Below are 16,649 nucleotides of genomic sequence, written 5' to 3' on the forward strand. Positions count from 1 at the left end.
GATCCTGTAAGTCATAATTATGAGATAGCATCTCATTATTATGAGATACTAAGTCAAAATTATGAGATAGTATCTCATAATTATGACTTACAGGATCCTGATTTTTTTTTTTCACAGTGACGGAAATGGGCTTCCATATTATTTATACTCAAGCAACTAATAATACTACTAATAATCACAGTGGATAGTACTAACACCTGTCACACCTGGTTTCCACCCGGAGATGAAACCCGCTTGTGTGTGGAGTTTGACTGCCTGTGTTTCCTCCGAGTTCTTCAGTTTCATCCCACAAGAATAGAACCAGGTTCCTCTATAATTCAGCCAGACCTATCCTAGGAAATCTTTTCCCTAGGTGAGGTTGTGACTTCGGTTACGTAGCATTGTTCATACTTGTGACATGTTAAAAGGGATTATGAGTGTGAGCAGTTTAAAGATTCAAGGGTCAAACAACTTTAACGTTCCTCGCATGCGAGTCCACTCAGGCCCGAGAACTAAAACAAGAAAAATAATAACTCTTCTTCTGAAATTGTGTACCAAGGTCCAACAAAGGGATGACCAGAGAAAAGAGGGGACTTTTCCCACCAGAGTATTAATAGAAACTGCTAGCTTGATTCAAAACAGTGTGGGGTCAAGTCGCAACAACCTTTTTTAAATTTTAATCATTTCAAATAAACCAACATCAAATATACATGTTTAATCAAGATTAGAAAAATAAATGAATATTTAAATGTCACACATACAATAATAGCCCCAACCCTACAGAGCAGGACCAAGTGCAATAATGACCAGTGTTGCTGTTGGACTGAAATAAAAATACATAAAAGTGCATTTCATATACAATTACTCCCATCATGAGTAAGTTGTATGAAATGTATTTGGGCTCAATGAAGCAGTAAAAACTCCTCCAAACAAAAATGTCTACCAATTTAAGATGATAAGAGCTAATTCCCCATGCAACAAGTTAGTACAGTAAATATTGAATGAATGAATAGTACAACACCAACTACCTATAAGTAATATAGTGAAGGTAGAATCAGATGAATGTTTTTACAGATAATTATTCTCGATTTGAGGTAAGGTTATAGTATTTGCATATTATAAGTTGCCTGTTACTGAATCTACTGACAATCTAAATTGGCAAATGTAGATTTATTTACTTCTATTTCCAACCAAATTTCTAAAAACAGCTTCACTGGCTCATGAAATGTTTGCCCCCTTAAATTCTTCCGCATACATCAACTTTGATCAAAGGTCACTTGGATTGCAAACAATTTCTTTTTCACCCTGATGCTAAGCAGAAAAAAATCTGCTGACCCAATTGTGAAAAGCTCTTTGGAAGCACTTCCAAGTAAAAGCGTTTGGCTTATAAATATATTAGCCAACAGCTATAAATCATTAATAGATATAAATAATCGTCTGCATAGGATTACGATTGGTTGGTGTACTGGTGGGAGTGAGTCAGTTCTCACACCCATGAGGCAAAGAGCTGATTATCGAGGCTCATCAGTGGATACAATTCATTAATAACTGTCACATTGGCCACATCCTGATGCGAGAGTGTATTCATGTGGCCTTGGAGCTTCTGTTTTTATTATTTTATTTTTTAAGTATTTGCACACCACAAGCAGCATTTAAATATGCAGCACAAAAGTCACAAGTAGCAGCCACAAATATAGTGTTAAGTACTAGGCACAATAATAGACTGATAAAATGCAGCCTCGCAGGTTTATCCTGGCACTGTGGGAGGGACAGCTGGGGCAGCCAGACAGTACAGGTTCAGGAAAAAGTGTCTGGGTGGGGAAAGGGAAGGGATCCAACCATAAAGTGGAATCCTGCGCGTGTGTGTGTCTGTGTGTTTGTGCACTGTTATCTACGCAAGCTGTTCTCTTCAGTGTGGGCCCTGTGAGCCACTGACAAGCCACCATTGCAATCCATGGCTGCTTTGGGTCTTAATGCGAGTAAAAGTTGTGAAAAGTCACCCACTAAAAAGTGGGCTCAAACAGTCGGTCCTCCTCCCTTTCAGTTCTGCTTTCTTTCTGTCAGTACCTCCTCTTTCCAAGTTTCCCACCGTCAGTCATGCAGGTTTTAGGCCGAAGACCTGCAACAAAGCAGAAGAAATAAGCTTTTAGTTAAGAATTAGGACACTGCAATATGACTAATATTTACTGATGATGATTGACGTGTTTGACGAGCACTGTATGAAAACTTCCAAGTCCAGTTGTTTCCCTGAGTCACCTGGATCTGCCGTCTGCTTCTTCTTGTTGTGATGGACTATCTGATTCTCATTGGTCATCTTCACATCCTGGTCCTCCACATAATTACTGCAACACAGCAAGAAAATGAAGACACAGCAGATACATGTCAGCAAAATTGGTTGCGCCGCTGAAAACTGGAACAACACAAAACGGACATCTGGTGCCAAAGGAGGGAGAAAGGACTGGGGCATCACAAGTCAAGTGCATGGTAAGGAGGGTGTGGGATGGCTGGGGGACATCTGAGCTCACTGTAGGAATCTTCATTACAGGGATTGACCACAGGGAGGCGCTGACACGGGGCTTTCTCAAGCCTTGTTACTTACTGTTGGTGGTGTCTGCTGCCAAGGGGGCTGAAGTGGAGAAGAGCACATCTGTGGAAAACAACTCACCACTTGGGACAATGGGGTTGAATCTACCCGTCTTTATAAATCTATCAGTTTAGACTTTGAATTGAGTATGAAATGGTCTAAAAATGAATGAATTTTCATCTTTCTATGACCATTTGGCGCTGAAATGGCAAACTGCAGGAAAAAGCCTAATTTGGGTGGTATACAATTAACAACACTGAAAGGCAACATACAAGACAAGTTTTGGAAAATAAGCAGATGCTGTATTTTCTTGGTAAAAGGCATTGTCCAACCAATCAGCCGTGAAACCAAGTAGTCGATCATTTATCTACATCCTAAAAGTACAGGGTACCTGATGACGGTGTTCTTCTCACGGTGTGCAATGTAGGCATCGTCTGTGAACAGGATGGTGTGGTAGGGCACCACTGGATCACAGGTAGGCAGAATGCCTCGCGCCACATGGCTTACACTGTCCAAGATGCCGTTATACACCAGGAGGTCGTCCACCAACAGCTGTTTACACAGAGAGGACGTACGAATTGCTGCTTGTGACCAAGAGTGTACAAATAAAGTGATTGCTCATCTCACAACAGACAGAGGCTTACCCCAAACTCCTTTACTCCCCTTTGTGGTGTCTTTGAGTAGTTCCACAATTTGATCATGGACACCGTCACTGGCCGATCGAAGACAACATACACACGGTTCACCTATGTGGAAACAATCAATACACTTACACAAATGTAATGGAAAACTCTCCTCTGAGAGTGTTAGCTGAATGCACTTTCTCTCAAATCCTCACCAGTCCAGGGAGCATCGGGGCCAACCACATATATCTCCCATCGTGGGTACTGTTGACTCCATCTATTAATTTATCCGGAGTCCTCACATCACCGCTCACATTGTCCAGTACGTTCACACTGTCTGGAAAAGCAGCGATGTCTGATGGACATCATGATGAGGAGGTTTATACTCATTTATAGATCTTAGGTTTGTGGAGACAGATGCATGACGGTCGATGTAAACTCATAAGGAAGGATACTGTTGTCACTGAGACTGATCTTCTCGTGGTTTTGGTCATAAAATTCAAGGCCGTTGAGGCCGATGTAGTACGGGTCTCCCCAGGTTGTCAACAGCTGCAGCTGAAAGATGACTGATGGGTGAAGGTCAAGGAATATTATACAGTGACATTTATTTACCCTCTACTATTCAATGGAGTATCTGAATTAGATTTTTTTTTAAATCACTCAAAATTAATGATACAAAAAAATAGTGACCATGAAAGTGTGCACTACTTTGAATGCTGGAGTGATTTCGGACACGGCCTTCATCTTTAACAAACATCAGAACAGATCCTCCATTTTCTGTGAATCAATGACGGCACACATATCCAGGCCGGCTGCCCCAATCCATATTTAGCATAATAGAAAAGCCATAAATAATAATATAAATATCATTAAAGCACTACTGGGCTGTAAACCAACTGTTACTGTTGCACAAAACATGGCTGCATATAGAGTAATTAGTTATCAAGCACACCTGGCACTGATTTGATCAATTAATCAATGAATCGGTAATCATCGACAATTAAAAAATAATTGTTGCAGGCATACCGCAGATTGTTTAATATTGCCTAAACGTACAACTCCAATGTGTTCATTTGCAAAAGAACAGTCCAATTTGCCAGCAGTTTGAACAAATCCAAAGATTCCACTGACAACGCACACGGTGCCAATAAACACAAGTGTCCAAAGCATGTCAGGATACATCCACAAGGCATGATGGGAGCTTCATAGTCCATGCTGGCCTGTTCTTGTTTCTTAGAGCGTCCTCTGAATTAGAGACAACAACATTAAAAATAAGTGCAGTTTTCCCAAAATTCTTCATGAAATAGCAGTTCATGCAAAGTAAATGTATGGCTCCTACTTGTGGAAGTCCTCTGCACTCTTGTTGTTGGTGGGCGTCTGGAGGAAGTCTATGAAGAGGATCTCCTGGGCAAAGTCAAAGTGACTGTTGCCGGGTCCCTTCCTGATCAGGAATCCCTCCGGTGGGGAGATGGCAACATCGTCCATGAACACGTGGATCACCTTCACCTGAACCAAATATGTTTTATTAGTCTCCTGAATAGAAACTAATAACTAACGCATGCCCTCCCACAACATGAATTGATCTCTGGCTCCACCTGAAGCAACGGACACTGTTAAGTAATTTATGCCTGACAGAAAAGTTTCTCACCCCTCTGTAAGAGTCCTCAGGGGACTTGTTGTAGTTCCAGATACGCAGTCCAGCAATAGTCTGGGCAATGTTGAATGTCATGTTCAAGGTGTGTGGCTCTCCATAGGAGAAAGGGATCAGCCACATGTGCTGGTCATCAGTGGTAATGTTGTGGCCATCTATAAGCCTGGGTAAAGAAAACAGACATTGAAGACTACACCAGACCAGACGCACAGTGATGATCTGAGTTTTCTCTGAGAGCGGGGATAGGGGAAGTAAGGGTGTAAGAGAGTGACATATAATGTATTCATACTCAGAGTAGAATAGAGGAAGGAAACTGGTCTAAGTTATTCTACCATATCTACGGTACAGATTACAGTACATGAAGAACAAAACAGTCTATTCAAACTTCTCAGCAGTGTCAGGCGTACTTATCAAGTGTGCGCAGGTCGCATTCGTACTCGGGCAGGTCATTCAGGTCCCCGGGAGAGGCCGCCATCATGCTGAGGTCGATAGGTAAACTCTCTCCGTCCTTCCCCACCACCTCCAAACCTGCCAGGCCCATGTAGTGGGAGTCGCCCCAAGTCAACACCAGCTCTAGTCTAAGGCCTGGAGAGGCGGGAGACGCCATTATAAGTATCCAAACAAACAGAACCGATCATGTGATGACAGGATGCTGATTATCTACTCACACTTTCCAGTGTACATCCCAGGAACAAGCTCCATGTTGTCCTCAGACTGATTCACAGTGGGGTTGAGGTGGAGTTTTAACTAAGACAACATGTAAACAGTTTAAAACTATAACAGTGTGACACTGTATTGTTGATGTTGTGATGGCTAATTTACTCTTGATGCCTGTTACTGTCTTTCCAAATACTATTTAGTTCCTGCACAATGAATTTTTATTTAATTTTGCTGAATTGCTGAATTGAATGTTTGGGGTCTTTGTTTAGTTATCACTGTTACAGGTGGAAATAAGGCAAAAAGAACTGCACCCACTGCTGATAAGGCCTGTACTTACTTTGAGGTCTTCTTCTCGGAAGCCAGCCTGTGTGAAGGGTCTTTCCTCTCCCTCTCCATCAGCGGTGCAAGGCCTCTGCAGCTCCTCCTCCGCCGCCAGGCTCTCAGGACCCTCACCTTCACTGAGGAAGGTTTCATCATAATGAGACATAGCCTCCAGGATCTCATCATCAGTAGTGAACAGGATGGTGTCACCAAATTGGTCCAACTCTGAAGTGGCATCAAAGTGAGAAAAAAATGAAGAGTTGATCAAAAGCAACACACAAGGAGCATAACAAACGTGTGAGGCTGTTGTGTTCAGCTACCTCCAGACAGGGTCCCAGAAGCCTTGGCAATCTCGCCCCTGAAGATGCACCTCCCATCCAACAGCATTTCCACCTCCTTCACCCCTCGGAAGGAGTGAATACGTGACTTGTTGTAGTTCCACACACGGATCATGGCCACCTGGTACGGAGCACCAAAGTCCAGGAAGACGGTGTGGCTACGACCAGGGGTGAACGGTGCGAGCCAAAGATGCATGTCATCCTGGGTATGATTAATGCCATCAATCAAGTTTGTGACCACACGTGGATCTTTGCCGTATGCAGGGAGAATGTTGATGTCTGGTGGGTCAGCACGGATGTGAGCAGGTCGTAGGGGCACTCCACTGGAACTGAACACCTCGAGGCTGTTGAGGCCTACGTAGTGGCGATCGCCCCAGGTGGACAGGATGTTGAGGACCAGCCTTTGGCCTTGCGGCAGCACAGGGATCTCAAACTCTTCCTCCCGCTCCGTGGATTGTTCATTATCAAGGGCTTCACACAATGCCCCCTGAGCGGTGAAGGGCAAATGTGGGTTCCTGGGTGCTGTGGAGAGGTTGACTGGGACTGTAGGTGGACCACGGCCCTTGCGCTGGAGGAACTCATCAAAGATGTCACCTTCGAAGCCCATGTTGGAGATGCGTCCACGTTGGAATTGGTTGAATTTAGTAAGAGAGTCCCAGGACTCCATGAGGGTGTCATCCTGTTGGCTGTGCAGCTGGGCCAGAGAGGTGTACTGCCTCCTGCTCGCGTTCATCAATGACATTGGCTCCTCTGGAGAATGCACAAAAACTTATGTTATTTGCGAACAAGCCACAATAATTAAGATAATCCTTTTATTTAGGACTGTAAACTGCCTTAACATTAATCAAATAACATGTCATACACTAAACATCTCCTCTGTCTCTAGGTATACATTTATTGAATTAGCTCATATAAAATAAGACTATATATTTAACGGTTCCCTTGTTTTAAAATGTGTTTGCAAGCAAGAGAAAGATATAACAAGGTTGTAAATACTTCCATGAGCCTAAAAGCAGCTGATAAAATCAATAAGTTTATTCATTTGTAGACTGGCAGATTGCGGGATTAGAGTTGGAGTGGCAGTCTGTTTTGTAACACAACAATCTGCTCTTTTCCACGGTTTTATTCACATTCAGAGAGCGATTTGAAGAGAAGTCAGCTTTTGATCAGCTAACTGACTTTGCACCTTTAAAGAATTATAAGATGACAAAATTAAATTCGCAGCAGAGAGAATGAGCACGGCTGCTCAGTAAGGTTTAGTTTCTAGAAATCTAAACTAGATGAGTAGTACCCTTTTAAATGTCCACACAGTCCAATGACAGGCATCACATAGTGCTGTACCCTCACTTGATAAATGCATGCTCCATGTGGTGATTGTCTCAAAAACAAAAATTAACATGATTAAAATGATTAAGAGAGCAACACTTTGAATTGGGAGCCAGTGATGAGATGTATAAAACCGTAGAGTTTTAATAACTTCTGAGTGCCCTAATTGGTGAAATACAGCACAAAACAAAGCTGGTTGAAATAAGGTTGAAATAAATCAAATATAAAAGGTCTCCCTTTGTTTTTGGTCTCATAACACTATCAACATTCGTACCTGTGTTTGACAGTGCAGTAGCTTTATGATGCTGCTCCTCTGTCTGCCTAGCAGTGACTGCACTGTTTCGAAATGAGCTCCTGCGGCCGCTAATTGGCCTGTCTGGCTTTTGTTCTGCGAGCTCCTCCAGCAGGTCGCAGCTTAGATCCAAAGAGTCAGCCTTCCACTGACCCCCATTTGCAGCCCCCTCGATTACCCTACATACTCGGCCAGGGTTACACGGCAGCTCCGGGAGCATTGAAGATGACGAGGCTGAGGGAGATTTGGGCTCTGCAGAGTGCTGAGGCACCAGCCATCGGGGCCTCTCCCTGCTGGTCTCGCATCCCTCAGGAGCTCCTCTGTTCAGGGGCTGCAGCCACTGTGGGGCCACCCGTGAGGATGACGGCTGGGTGGTGACCGTCTGCTCCATGGGCGCAGGCTGCTCGACCTGCTGCCTGAGAGAAAGAGGCTCCTCTGAGACAGACATGTCAAAAGAATTTCTCTGGGTGGAGGAGCGACGAGCAGAGGATGAAACCACCACTGGTGAAGGAGTGATGCGTGGTAGCAGTGTATGTGGTTTCTCCTGCATGTCCATCATAGCCTGGCCTGCGTATGATGGCTGCTGATTCCAACTGTGGTGGTGCTGAGTGCTGCTGCCCTCCCCACCCTTCCTGTCATGGTGCTGGGGGCTGGTCCCCCGTAGATTGTGTCCTGAAGACACAGGGCTAGAAAACAAGGAGTCTGAAACCTGGAAATCCTGGAGATCAATTGTGGTGCTGTAGTCAAAGACCTGGTTGCCACAGCCCTTCTCCAGCTCACCTTCAAACACCAATGTGCTGTTAAGGTACAGCTTTATATGCCGTGCACCAATGTCAAGATCCTAAAAGAGAAACAGAAATGTACCTGAATATACAGGTAAAAAAAAATCAAAAACATTTGACTTGTGCTCCAAAATGCCTGATTGTTTAAGATTTGGATATCACTTGGGACATGTCCTTAAGGTACACTTGATACATTTACCTATTTCTCACATGCAGAGTAAGAGTTCTCCAAGTTAGCAGTAATTAGCACTCTCACAGATACAAAGTCATGGCTGAAGCCCAACTCAAATCTGTTCAATCCCAGAGACAGTAAACTACTATAAATGTATGTTAACCTAGAATCGATTCCCCACCAACAGCTCCTTACCTTCCAGGTTCAATACATCATGTAACTCTAGATTGCTATGGTAACATAGAAAGAGATACGGTGGGGTATTTGTAGCCCTCTATGCACAGCAGTGAGGTTGAGAGGCAGAAGCGCATGTTTCCCCCGAACAGTAATCCTCTGGGGCTAATCTCTCACTGTTCTACATTTGGACAGTGTGACTGGCAGCTCAGTCAGCCAATGTTAAAAGAGAACCCCCCCCCCCCTCCTGACGGAACCAGCAAATACATTTGACTGCATTAACACACAAGCATGTTGGATTTATGTCCTCTAGATCTACAGACAGCACAATTAATAATCTCTGAATTTGAGCAAGGGTAAAATCAAAATCCGTGGGGAACGGATTGCCTGTCTGTTGAACAAATTTCCACTTTTTATAATCTGTAATCTCACATAAACAAAACAAAAAAAGCACATACATTGAGGCTTCTGTTGTAGTTCCAGATTTTTATGCGAGACATTCCGAAGTCTGGGGAGCGCTCGGTGTTCCTAATGATGAAGTAGAGTTGGATGGGGGGGTGGAGTGGACACGTCCACATGTGACGCTCTTTGGTGGTCTGTCAACCCAAGAGAATAGCCAAAAATCAGTAAATACATTGTTCATGTAAATAGTGAGATTTGTTCACAAATGTTTGGAGCATTAACTTGTATGTAAGAGGCCTTTTACACAACAGACATATGTAAAATAATCCTATTTAGTTATTCAAGCTAGTTTATTGTCATGGCCTACTGTGACAATAAAATGGAACAGTCGTAATTAATGTGCAATCCTGCTATTGTATGTCTACTAAATGTCTGTGAATGCTGGAAAACAATGTACTTTTAATTTCATCCAAAGATAATTTGCAAATGTTATGACAATAGCTAAATGAGCAGAGGCTCACCTTCACCTTTCCATTGACAAGTGCCCCCAGATTCCCGGGGTAGTCAGCGTTTCTGATGTCTAGGTCGTGAGGAGACACATACAGCTTCTTGTTTCTGAGGCAGAAGAACTGCAACTCCGTCAGCCCAACCTGCAAAGCGTTCCCCCAGTTTGACAGGATCTCCATGGTAACATATAATGCGGGGGTGACCTCAGCCGAGGACATCTTTCTCTGCAATGATTATAAAATTAAAAAAACAAGTGCCTCGGTTCACATATGTGTCTATCACACCCGTGGTATTAGGATTATTAATTCTGCGAGACAGTGTTACTGACTCACCGGCTGCTTGCTATAGTCTGTTTTGACACTCTGAGGTATGTTGTAGTTGGGTCCTACTTCAAGTTTCTCCAAGGCTTTCAGCAGTTTCTGTTGTTGCCTGAACAAAAGGATGACATCCTCAGCTCCACTGCTTTGTCTCTGGTGCCTGACCTTCAAATTAATGATAAGTGGCTATGCTGATAAATATTTCTTCAACGTCAGAGGGTGTACACACCAAACAATTCTGTAGGGCTGTCCGACGAGTATTCGGTTGTTTTGGTCTAAGTTGAAAGATTTCTTTAGTCGATTGGTCTTAATTAAATGCTGAATGACTTTTGTCAAAGAAACTTATCAGTTCATCTCTGGTAAACACTGCTTCATACACACACACTTGTCACAGTGTAGAAAAGCACATTGCTATCGCCAGATAGATAGTATACAACTTAGTTTGGCTCATTTTCTGGAACCATTGTCGCATAGTAATTAGCTAGCTAGCTAACAAGCGGACAGCTGGGTAATCACCATGCTTTAATGCTACACTAATGAGATAATTAGCTCTCCAACGCTTTGGAGAAGGACAAGCTACCTAGCTACTGACGCTTTACAGCCTAACTGACGTGCGTTGTCACCATAACAACTGTGTATCTAGGTGCAACATGCTGTCAGCGTACCCGGGGCCCATAAGCGTAATTCTCTGCATGGCCACAGTGACATTGCTCTCATCCTCGTTGTGGCTGTTGAGGTTCACTAAGCCATTCATCATCTGGTGTCCCCTGCCCTGGATAGAGAGGTAGCAACATAGAAGAGTCAGAGATGCTTAAGCTTAAGGGGCAGCGTTTACATGTTAGAATAAACCATAACACTATCACTCTATTTAAATCACACACAGTGCATGCGTAGAATTTTGGGTGGGCAGTAATATCAGGTCGTAAAAGTATAGGGCCTCTAAATGAGCATAAAAACATCTGTTAATAGAGAATAATTAGTGGCCTAAATTGAGTAGCGGTGGGACGTGGACAGTGTGGGGCAGGCAGACCATGTTGCGGTTGAAGAGCTCAGGACTCTGCACAAGGTGGTTTTCTCTCTGGATGGCCTCGCGCACCCTGCGTACCATCTCCTCTGGGTCTGGCTCCTCAACGGAAGGCTTTCTGGCTGCCGAGAGGAGCCTCTCCACCCGACTCCTTGGCCCTTAAGCAAGAAGCACACATCTTGTAAACAACAATCATGCACCATGCTATCTAACAGATAGGCCTAATGGAGTTTTGTTCGAAATTGGGAAATCTTGTATTTGTCGAAGCTATACTTTAAATTTAAGAGCTTTCAACATTTTTTAAGACTCACTCTGACCATCCCAGCTTTCTTTGGAAGGTGTCATATCTAATGTGTTGCTCTTCACCAACATAGGCTTGGTGGGTATAAAGGTGTCAGTGTGTTCTTTCCTTTTTGCAGACAGAGAGCGTTCAATCTTACGACCTGGAATAATGCAGAAAATCAAAACAGGATATTTTCATATTAGGAATATATTGTGATATTGTGAGTTTGCAGGCATATAAGGGCCATGGGCTGGCTGGCTGGCTAACACTTGCTCACACTTGAACTGGGCACAAACATTCTTGCCTATTCTCCATGTGTACAGGTCAGGGCTGATGAAGCAGATATGGAGGAGATTGAAACACTCTGGGAAATTAAGACTCACCTCATAAATCAATAAAAATGTACATATGAAAGTGGATGCTAAAGCCTACCTTTAGTTGAGGGTCCAAAGTCCAGCACAATGAGGTTTGCTGAGTCAAAATGGCTATGGGAGCCACTAGGCTGAGGGTTGGAGGAGGACTTGGAGGATGAGAGAGGCAGCCCCAGTTCATCAAGACTCTCAGTGCTCTCCTCCCTCTCAATCTGCTCCTCCACCCATTCCTCGTCGGACTCCTCCCCCGCGGAGCCACGGCTGCTTCGCCGCATGCTAACCTCCAGGCTCTGACGCAGAACCTAGTTTGCAAAGGTCAGCAATTATGCATGGCTTCATGGACACAGTGATTGGTTTGTGAACTAACAGACGCGAATGTACACACATGTATGCTGGCAGTTTAAGCATTCCCTTGATTTGTGTGACTACCACTGAAGAAATGTCATAAATTCCCACCGAGGGGCGAGGAAACACATTTAGATAATTCACTACATTGCATGCCACCTTGATAAGATGAAATAAAACACTGGACATATTTCTTCTTCTGCTCACCTTCACTTCCTCAAGGTTGAGAAGTACCTTCTCATTGTGCTCCTGATTTGCTTTGCCTCCTTGGCTCTCATGCCTGGAGCTGAAGGAGTGCGACACCTTGCAGGTGTCCCTTGGGGCACAGAGACTACGAGGCGAGCGTGGACTGGAGCTCTGTAACAAACAAGGTGATTAGATAAAGGGGAAATGGCAGCGACAGAGAGCTGCTAAGTAGTAGACAGCTGCATCTGACACACTGCCCCTCCCCTAAAGAAAACACCCATACAGGCTTAGTAGGCGTTGTCATGTCTTGACTGTACCTTCATATCTACGCTTTCATATAGCTCAAAATCCTCAGAGTAGCACTTTTCTGGATAGATCTGCAAACTTGGTCCTTCCTTGGTTCGAATTCTGACAGAAGCCTGCATACAACCAAAAGAGGAAATATTTAACATATATTTATGTAATATTTGTGATGCAGGATTAAATATATTAAGTAATTAGAAGCCCCTACCTGCACCCATTCTTTCCTCTGGACTTTTTCTGGGGCAGTGTGGCTCCTATGGGTCTGCTCCAGATTACGGCTGTCTTCAGTTAACTGGCGGGCGCTTCGACAGACATCTGACGATGAGTAGCAGCACAGAAAAGAACATGAGCAGCTTGCAGCAGACTACTGCCTCAGTGGAGAAGGAGCACGCAGTCACATACGCAGATAGTCCACACGGCACAGAGGAAGAACGAAGAACTGGCTGCCAGCTACAACTGTCACTATCATTTATTCACTGGGATTGGGCAAGGGATCATACCATACAAACTACAAGCTGAGGAGTGGTGGATATTAACTCATGCTCCATATGGTTTGAAGATGACAGAAGCAACCAACATATGAGTAATATGAGTATGAGGTGGCACTTTCTATTCCAGTGTAAAAATGATTGCATGCACAAGAACAATATTTCTCTCTGCACAATAAATAAATAATGGTCTTATATAAGAACGCTACTTTTGAGTGTCTATAGGTTTATTGTAATCCAGCAGCAGCATACCTGCTGTACGTGCGGGTCTCCAAGCAGGTGAGGAGGAGCTCTTGGGTTGCTTCCTATTGTCTTCAGCATTGGCTCCGTTAAGATAAATGGAAAAACCTTGCTCAAGCTGTTCCAACTCAATCTCCCTGGTGTCTTTGACTTTGAGGCGCTTTAGGATCCTGAGGAGCAATAAAAACAGTTGACTTCATCTACAATTATGAGTAAAGATATGGCCAACAATGTATCACATGTTTGAGATGGCTAAGATCAACAGGATTCACAATAGGCCGCAAAAAATGTTAAGCTATTCTGACCTCCACTCTCCCACAATTCACACACTAATTTAGTTTATCTCAAAGCATAGAACCAATCAGTGCAAAGTCATGGAGGAGTTCCATATCTCTCTGCCCAGCAGCTTATGCACACACTTCACCTGTTTTTGTGCTGGAGGGCGATTAAATATTCATCCAGGGTGTCGTCCACAGTAGACGATAGCTTCTCTCCTTGGCACTTCTTACTCTCCTTAAAGAACACCAGCATGAAGACACACACACGCACAATCAGCTATTTGAGGAAAACCGATCGCATACACAATACACCTCATTGTTGCACTAGTACTCACAATCACAGACTACAATCAATATCCATTTTATTCTGTACATCACTGTAAGCAAACAACTTGCTCACTTTAGCGCTGGCTGAATTAGAAATAGTTTGTGTGTGGACACTCTAACACATTGATGTTCTGGATCATGACAATATTTAGATAACACTTAAGGCATGCATACTTTCAATTTTGAGATTAGGTTGGCGAATAGTGATCACAGCAAAAGGTACTGACTAAGCATGGGCCAAGATCCCCATGGAGATACTCCCAACACTCTTCCATGTAGGGCTGCAATAACGAATCGATAAAATCGATTAAAATCGATTATTAAGATAGTTGGCAACGAATTGCATTATCGATTTGTTGTGTCGCGCGATTATTACGCCACCCAATAAGACCCGGAGATGTTTGAGTATAAAAAAAAGAGTTGGGAGCGGAGCAAAAAAAAAAGCCGGTAGAGCAAAGACCATCGGAGAGACCCGTAACATTGTGCGAGAACTAACGGTTATTTCCCCCGTGGTGAACGGCTGTTTTTACGGGGACAAGCCACGCCCCTTCCTGCCCACCTGCATGCTGCTGCTGCTCCGGCAGCGTGAGCCTACGGGTGATGTTATGAACACAAACACGACGGCGTTAGATGTTCCGACGTTTATGGGATGTCCAAAACAAGTATAAAGCAGAACTAGTGGTTATTTATTCCGTGCTGAACGGCGGAAATAACAGTTTTTACCGAGACAAAGCCACAGAGACAAGCCACGCCCCCTTTTCCTGCGGTTTATAGACAAGTGCGTCTTATTTATGTACAATTTCTTCTTTTTTTTAAAATTAGCATGTGCGGCCTATAGATAGGTGCGCTCTATAGTCCTGCATTTACGGTACCTGTTACCTGTGCATTTTCTGGCACAGTTCTGTTGATTAAGGGGTTGGAAATTAATGCTTTTTTGTTTTTTTATCAGATTCATCGATTAATCGAACAAATAATCGACAGATTAATCGATTATTAAAATAATCGTTAGTTGCAGCCCTACTTCCATGCCATGTAAAATTCATGCTCTACTTAAAAGGGTGGTGGTACCATGTACTCATTAGGTGTGAGCACTACAGGGGTTACACAGTGACTGGAACAAGAGTGACTATACTGTGTCTTTGCATGACACATAAAGCATCGCCGTTTTAAAGAAAGCAGCATTGATAATACGTGTCACAAATCTATGACATCTATCAATCTACCATCACTTAAAAAGTTATGTTATGAACAACTGACCATGTGTGTTTAAAAGCCACCCATGACCAGATGTTTTATTGAAAAAAATAATAAAAATACTTAAGCTAAAATCCTAAAGTGAGGGTCCAGCAGCAATCCTCAACTGGACTCAATGTAAATGAAATCATCCACATTAAAACATCAGATGTCTGCCTGCTTCAGGCTTAGAAATGTTGGCCTTTACCCAAAGCCAGTGGTAAATTTGACGAATGTGTGTATCTTGGAAGGAGCATCAGTTGTCTGCATAACACAGACACCTCGTGCCATTCCGTCATTTACAAATCATCATGCAAGAAAGCAAAGAAATAAGAAAGCCCTTACTTAGTGTCTACAAGTCAACTAGGCTACAGCATCTGTCAATATCAGAAGAGAAGCAAAGGAAATTGAAGGAAGAATAGAAAGTACTTGTTAGTGACATAATAGAAACAGAGACCACTGCTGTTAAATATGACATGCGTTGCTGCGTGTATTGCTCCAAAAACCAGAGAGCTTCTTCATATTGTCTCATGTCGAGTAATATGACAGATGATGCGGATGTGACACTGACAGAGCAGATGAGGAGCTTACCTCGTTGTCCATGGTGTGGCTGCAGACAGTGCTGCTCACATAACCCTATCCCATATTGTGGAGCGGGTCGGTGATCCTCCAAAGAGATCATTGGAATCAGTGTTGAGTTTGATTACCACTGCAGAGGGAACACAAGGTCTGTGACATAAAACATGAATGTCCTTGAATGCAGTTTGTTTAAAATATTGCCCCACCCGCTGGACAATTCAGAAGAACAAAACACACAATACCCGCTATTTCCGAGCCCAACGTGAACGTTACCCATCTTATCATAACCAGCGTTTAGCTTGACGTTACGTTAACATGACGTTTCGTGCAGGGTATTTACAGATGTGTGGTAGCGTTTGCTCATCGCATTGACGTGTCTGACATTAACAGCGAACACGCTAGACATTTCTGACTTAACATTACACACCTAGCTAACGGGTTAACAGTTTATTGAACTAACTTAATTAGGTCCTGCTTGTGGCAGAGGTTACGTTCACAAGCAGTTAGCATCGACGCTAATAACAAACAGAGGCTCACTAGTTAGCGTTAGCATGTATTAAATACATTAAATTACACAAAAAACAGTCTTTTGCTCTCATATTCTCGGGACACATTTGATTCTGGTTCGTATAAATATTAGAAACCTACTTACTGTCCTTGTTAAACCACACTTTGCTCGCTATTAGCTTTGAAATTAACGAGTTTTCTTGTGTTTTCTCATGTGCCCAGTCAGTAGTGTTGGTTAGTAACCAGGATAGCTGTCCACCAATGGGGAGAGCCGCGTCGGCGTTAGACACGCCCCCAGTCTGCTGCTCCTCGCTCCCACATCCAGACAAGCCTCCACAAAACACGGTGCTGCATAAC

The 16,649-nt window shown here is 43.5% G+C and overlaps 1 protein-coding gene across 4 annotated transcripts; it reads right to left on the reverse strand.

Moving 5' to 3' along the window:
• Positions 1–679: 679 nt before the first annotated feature.
• Positions 680–16,546, reverse strand: LOC117748322 (protein KIAA0556). Of its 4 annotated transcripts, none has more exons than XM_034557943.1 (28): positions 16,438–16,546; positions 15,798–15,915; positions 13,793–13,881; positions 13,381–13,538; positions 12,849–12,955; positions 12,655–12,756; positions 12,359–12,508; positions 11,868–12,108; positions 11,464–11,595; positions 11,234–11,310; positions 10,794–10,900; positions 10,144–10,240; positions 9,826–10,035; positions 9,361–9,498; positions 7,757–8,615; positions 6,139–6,906; positions 5,835–6,043; positions 5,506–5,584; positions 5,245–5,422; positions 4,835–5,000; positions 4,526–4,692; positions 4,367–4,431; positions 3,642–3,752; positions 3,402–3,541; positions 3,208–3,309; positions 2,955–3,115; positions 2,236–2,321; positions 680–2,098 (listed from the first exon to the last, which is right to left on the reverse strand). In XM_034557943.1, the coding sequence occupies exons 2-28, from the start codon at positions 15,807–15,809 to the stop codon at positions 2,040–2,042; spliced, it is 4,770 nt and encodes a 1,589-aa protein (XP_034413834.1). In that variant the 5' UTR covers positions 15,810–15,915; positions 16,438–16,546; the 3' UTR covers positions 680–2,039. The 4 variants fall into 4 exon arrangements, with proteins under 4 accessions (XP_034413834.1, XP_034413833.1, XP_034413831.1 ...); XM_034557942.1 differs by having other exon boundaries at positions 9,832–10,035; positions 11,159–11,310; XM_034557940.1 differs by having other exon boundaries at positions 11,159–11,310.
• Positions 16,547–16,649: the final 103 nt, after the last annotated feature.

This window comes from Cyclopterus lumpus, chromosome 19 (genome assembly GCF_009769545.1).
Source record: "Cyclopterus lumpus isolate fCycLum1 chromosome 19, fCycLum1.pri, whole genome shotgun sequence".
NCBI classification, from domain to species: Eukaryota; Metazoa; Chordata; class Actinopteri; order Perciformes; family Cyclopteridae; genus Cyclopterus; species Cyclopterus lumpus.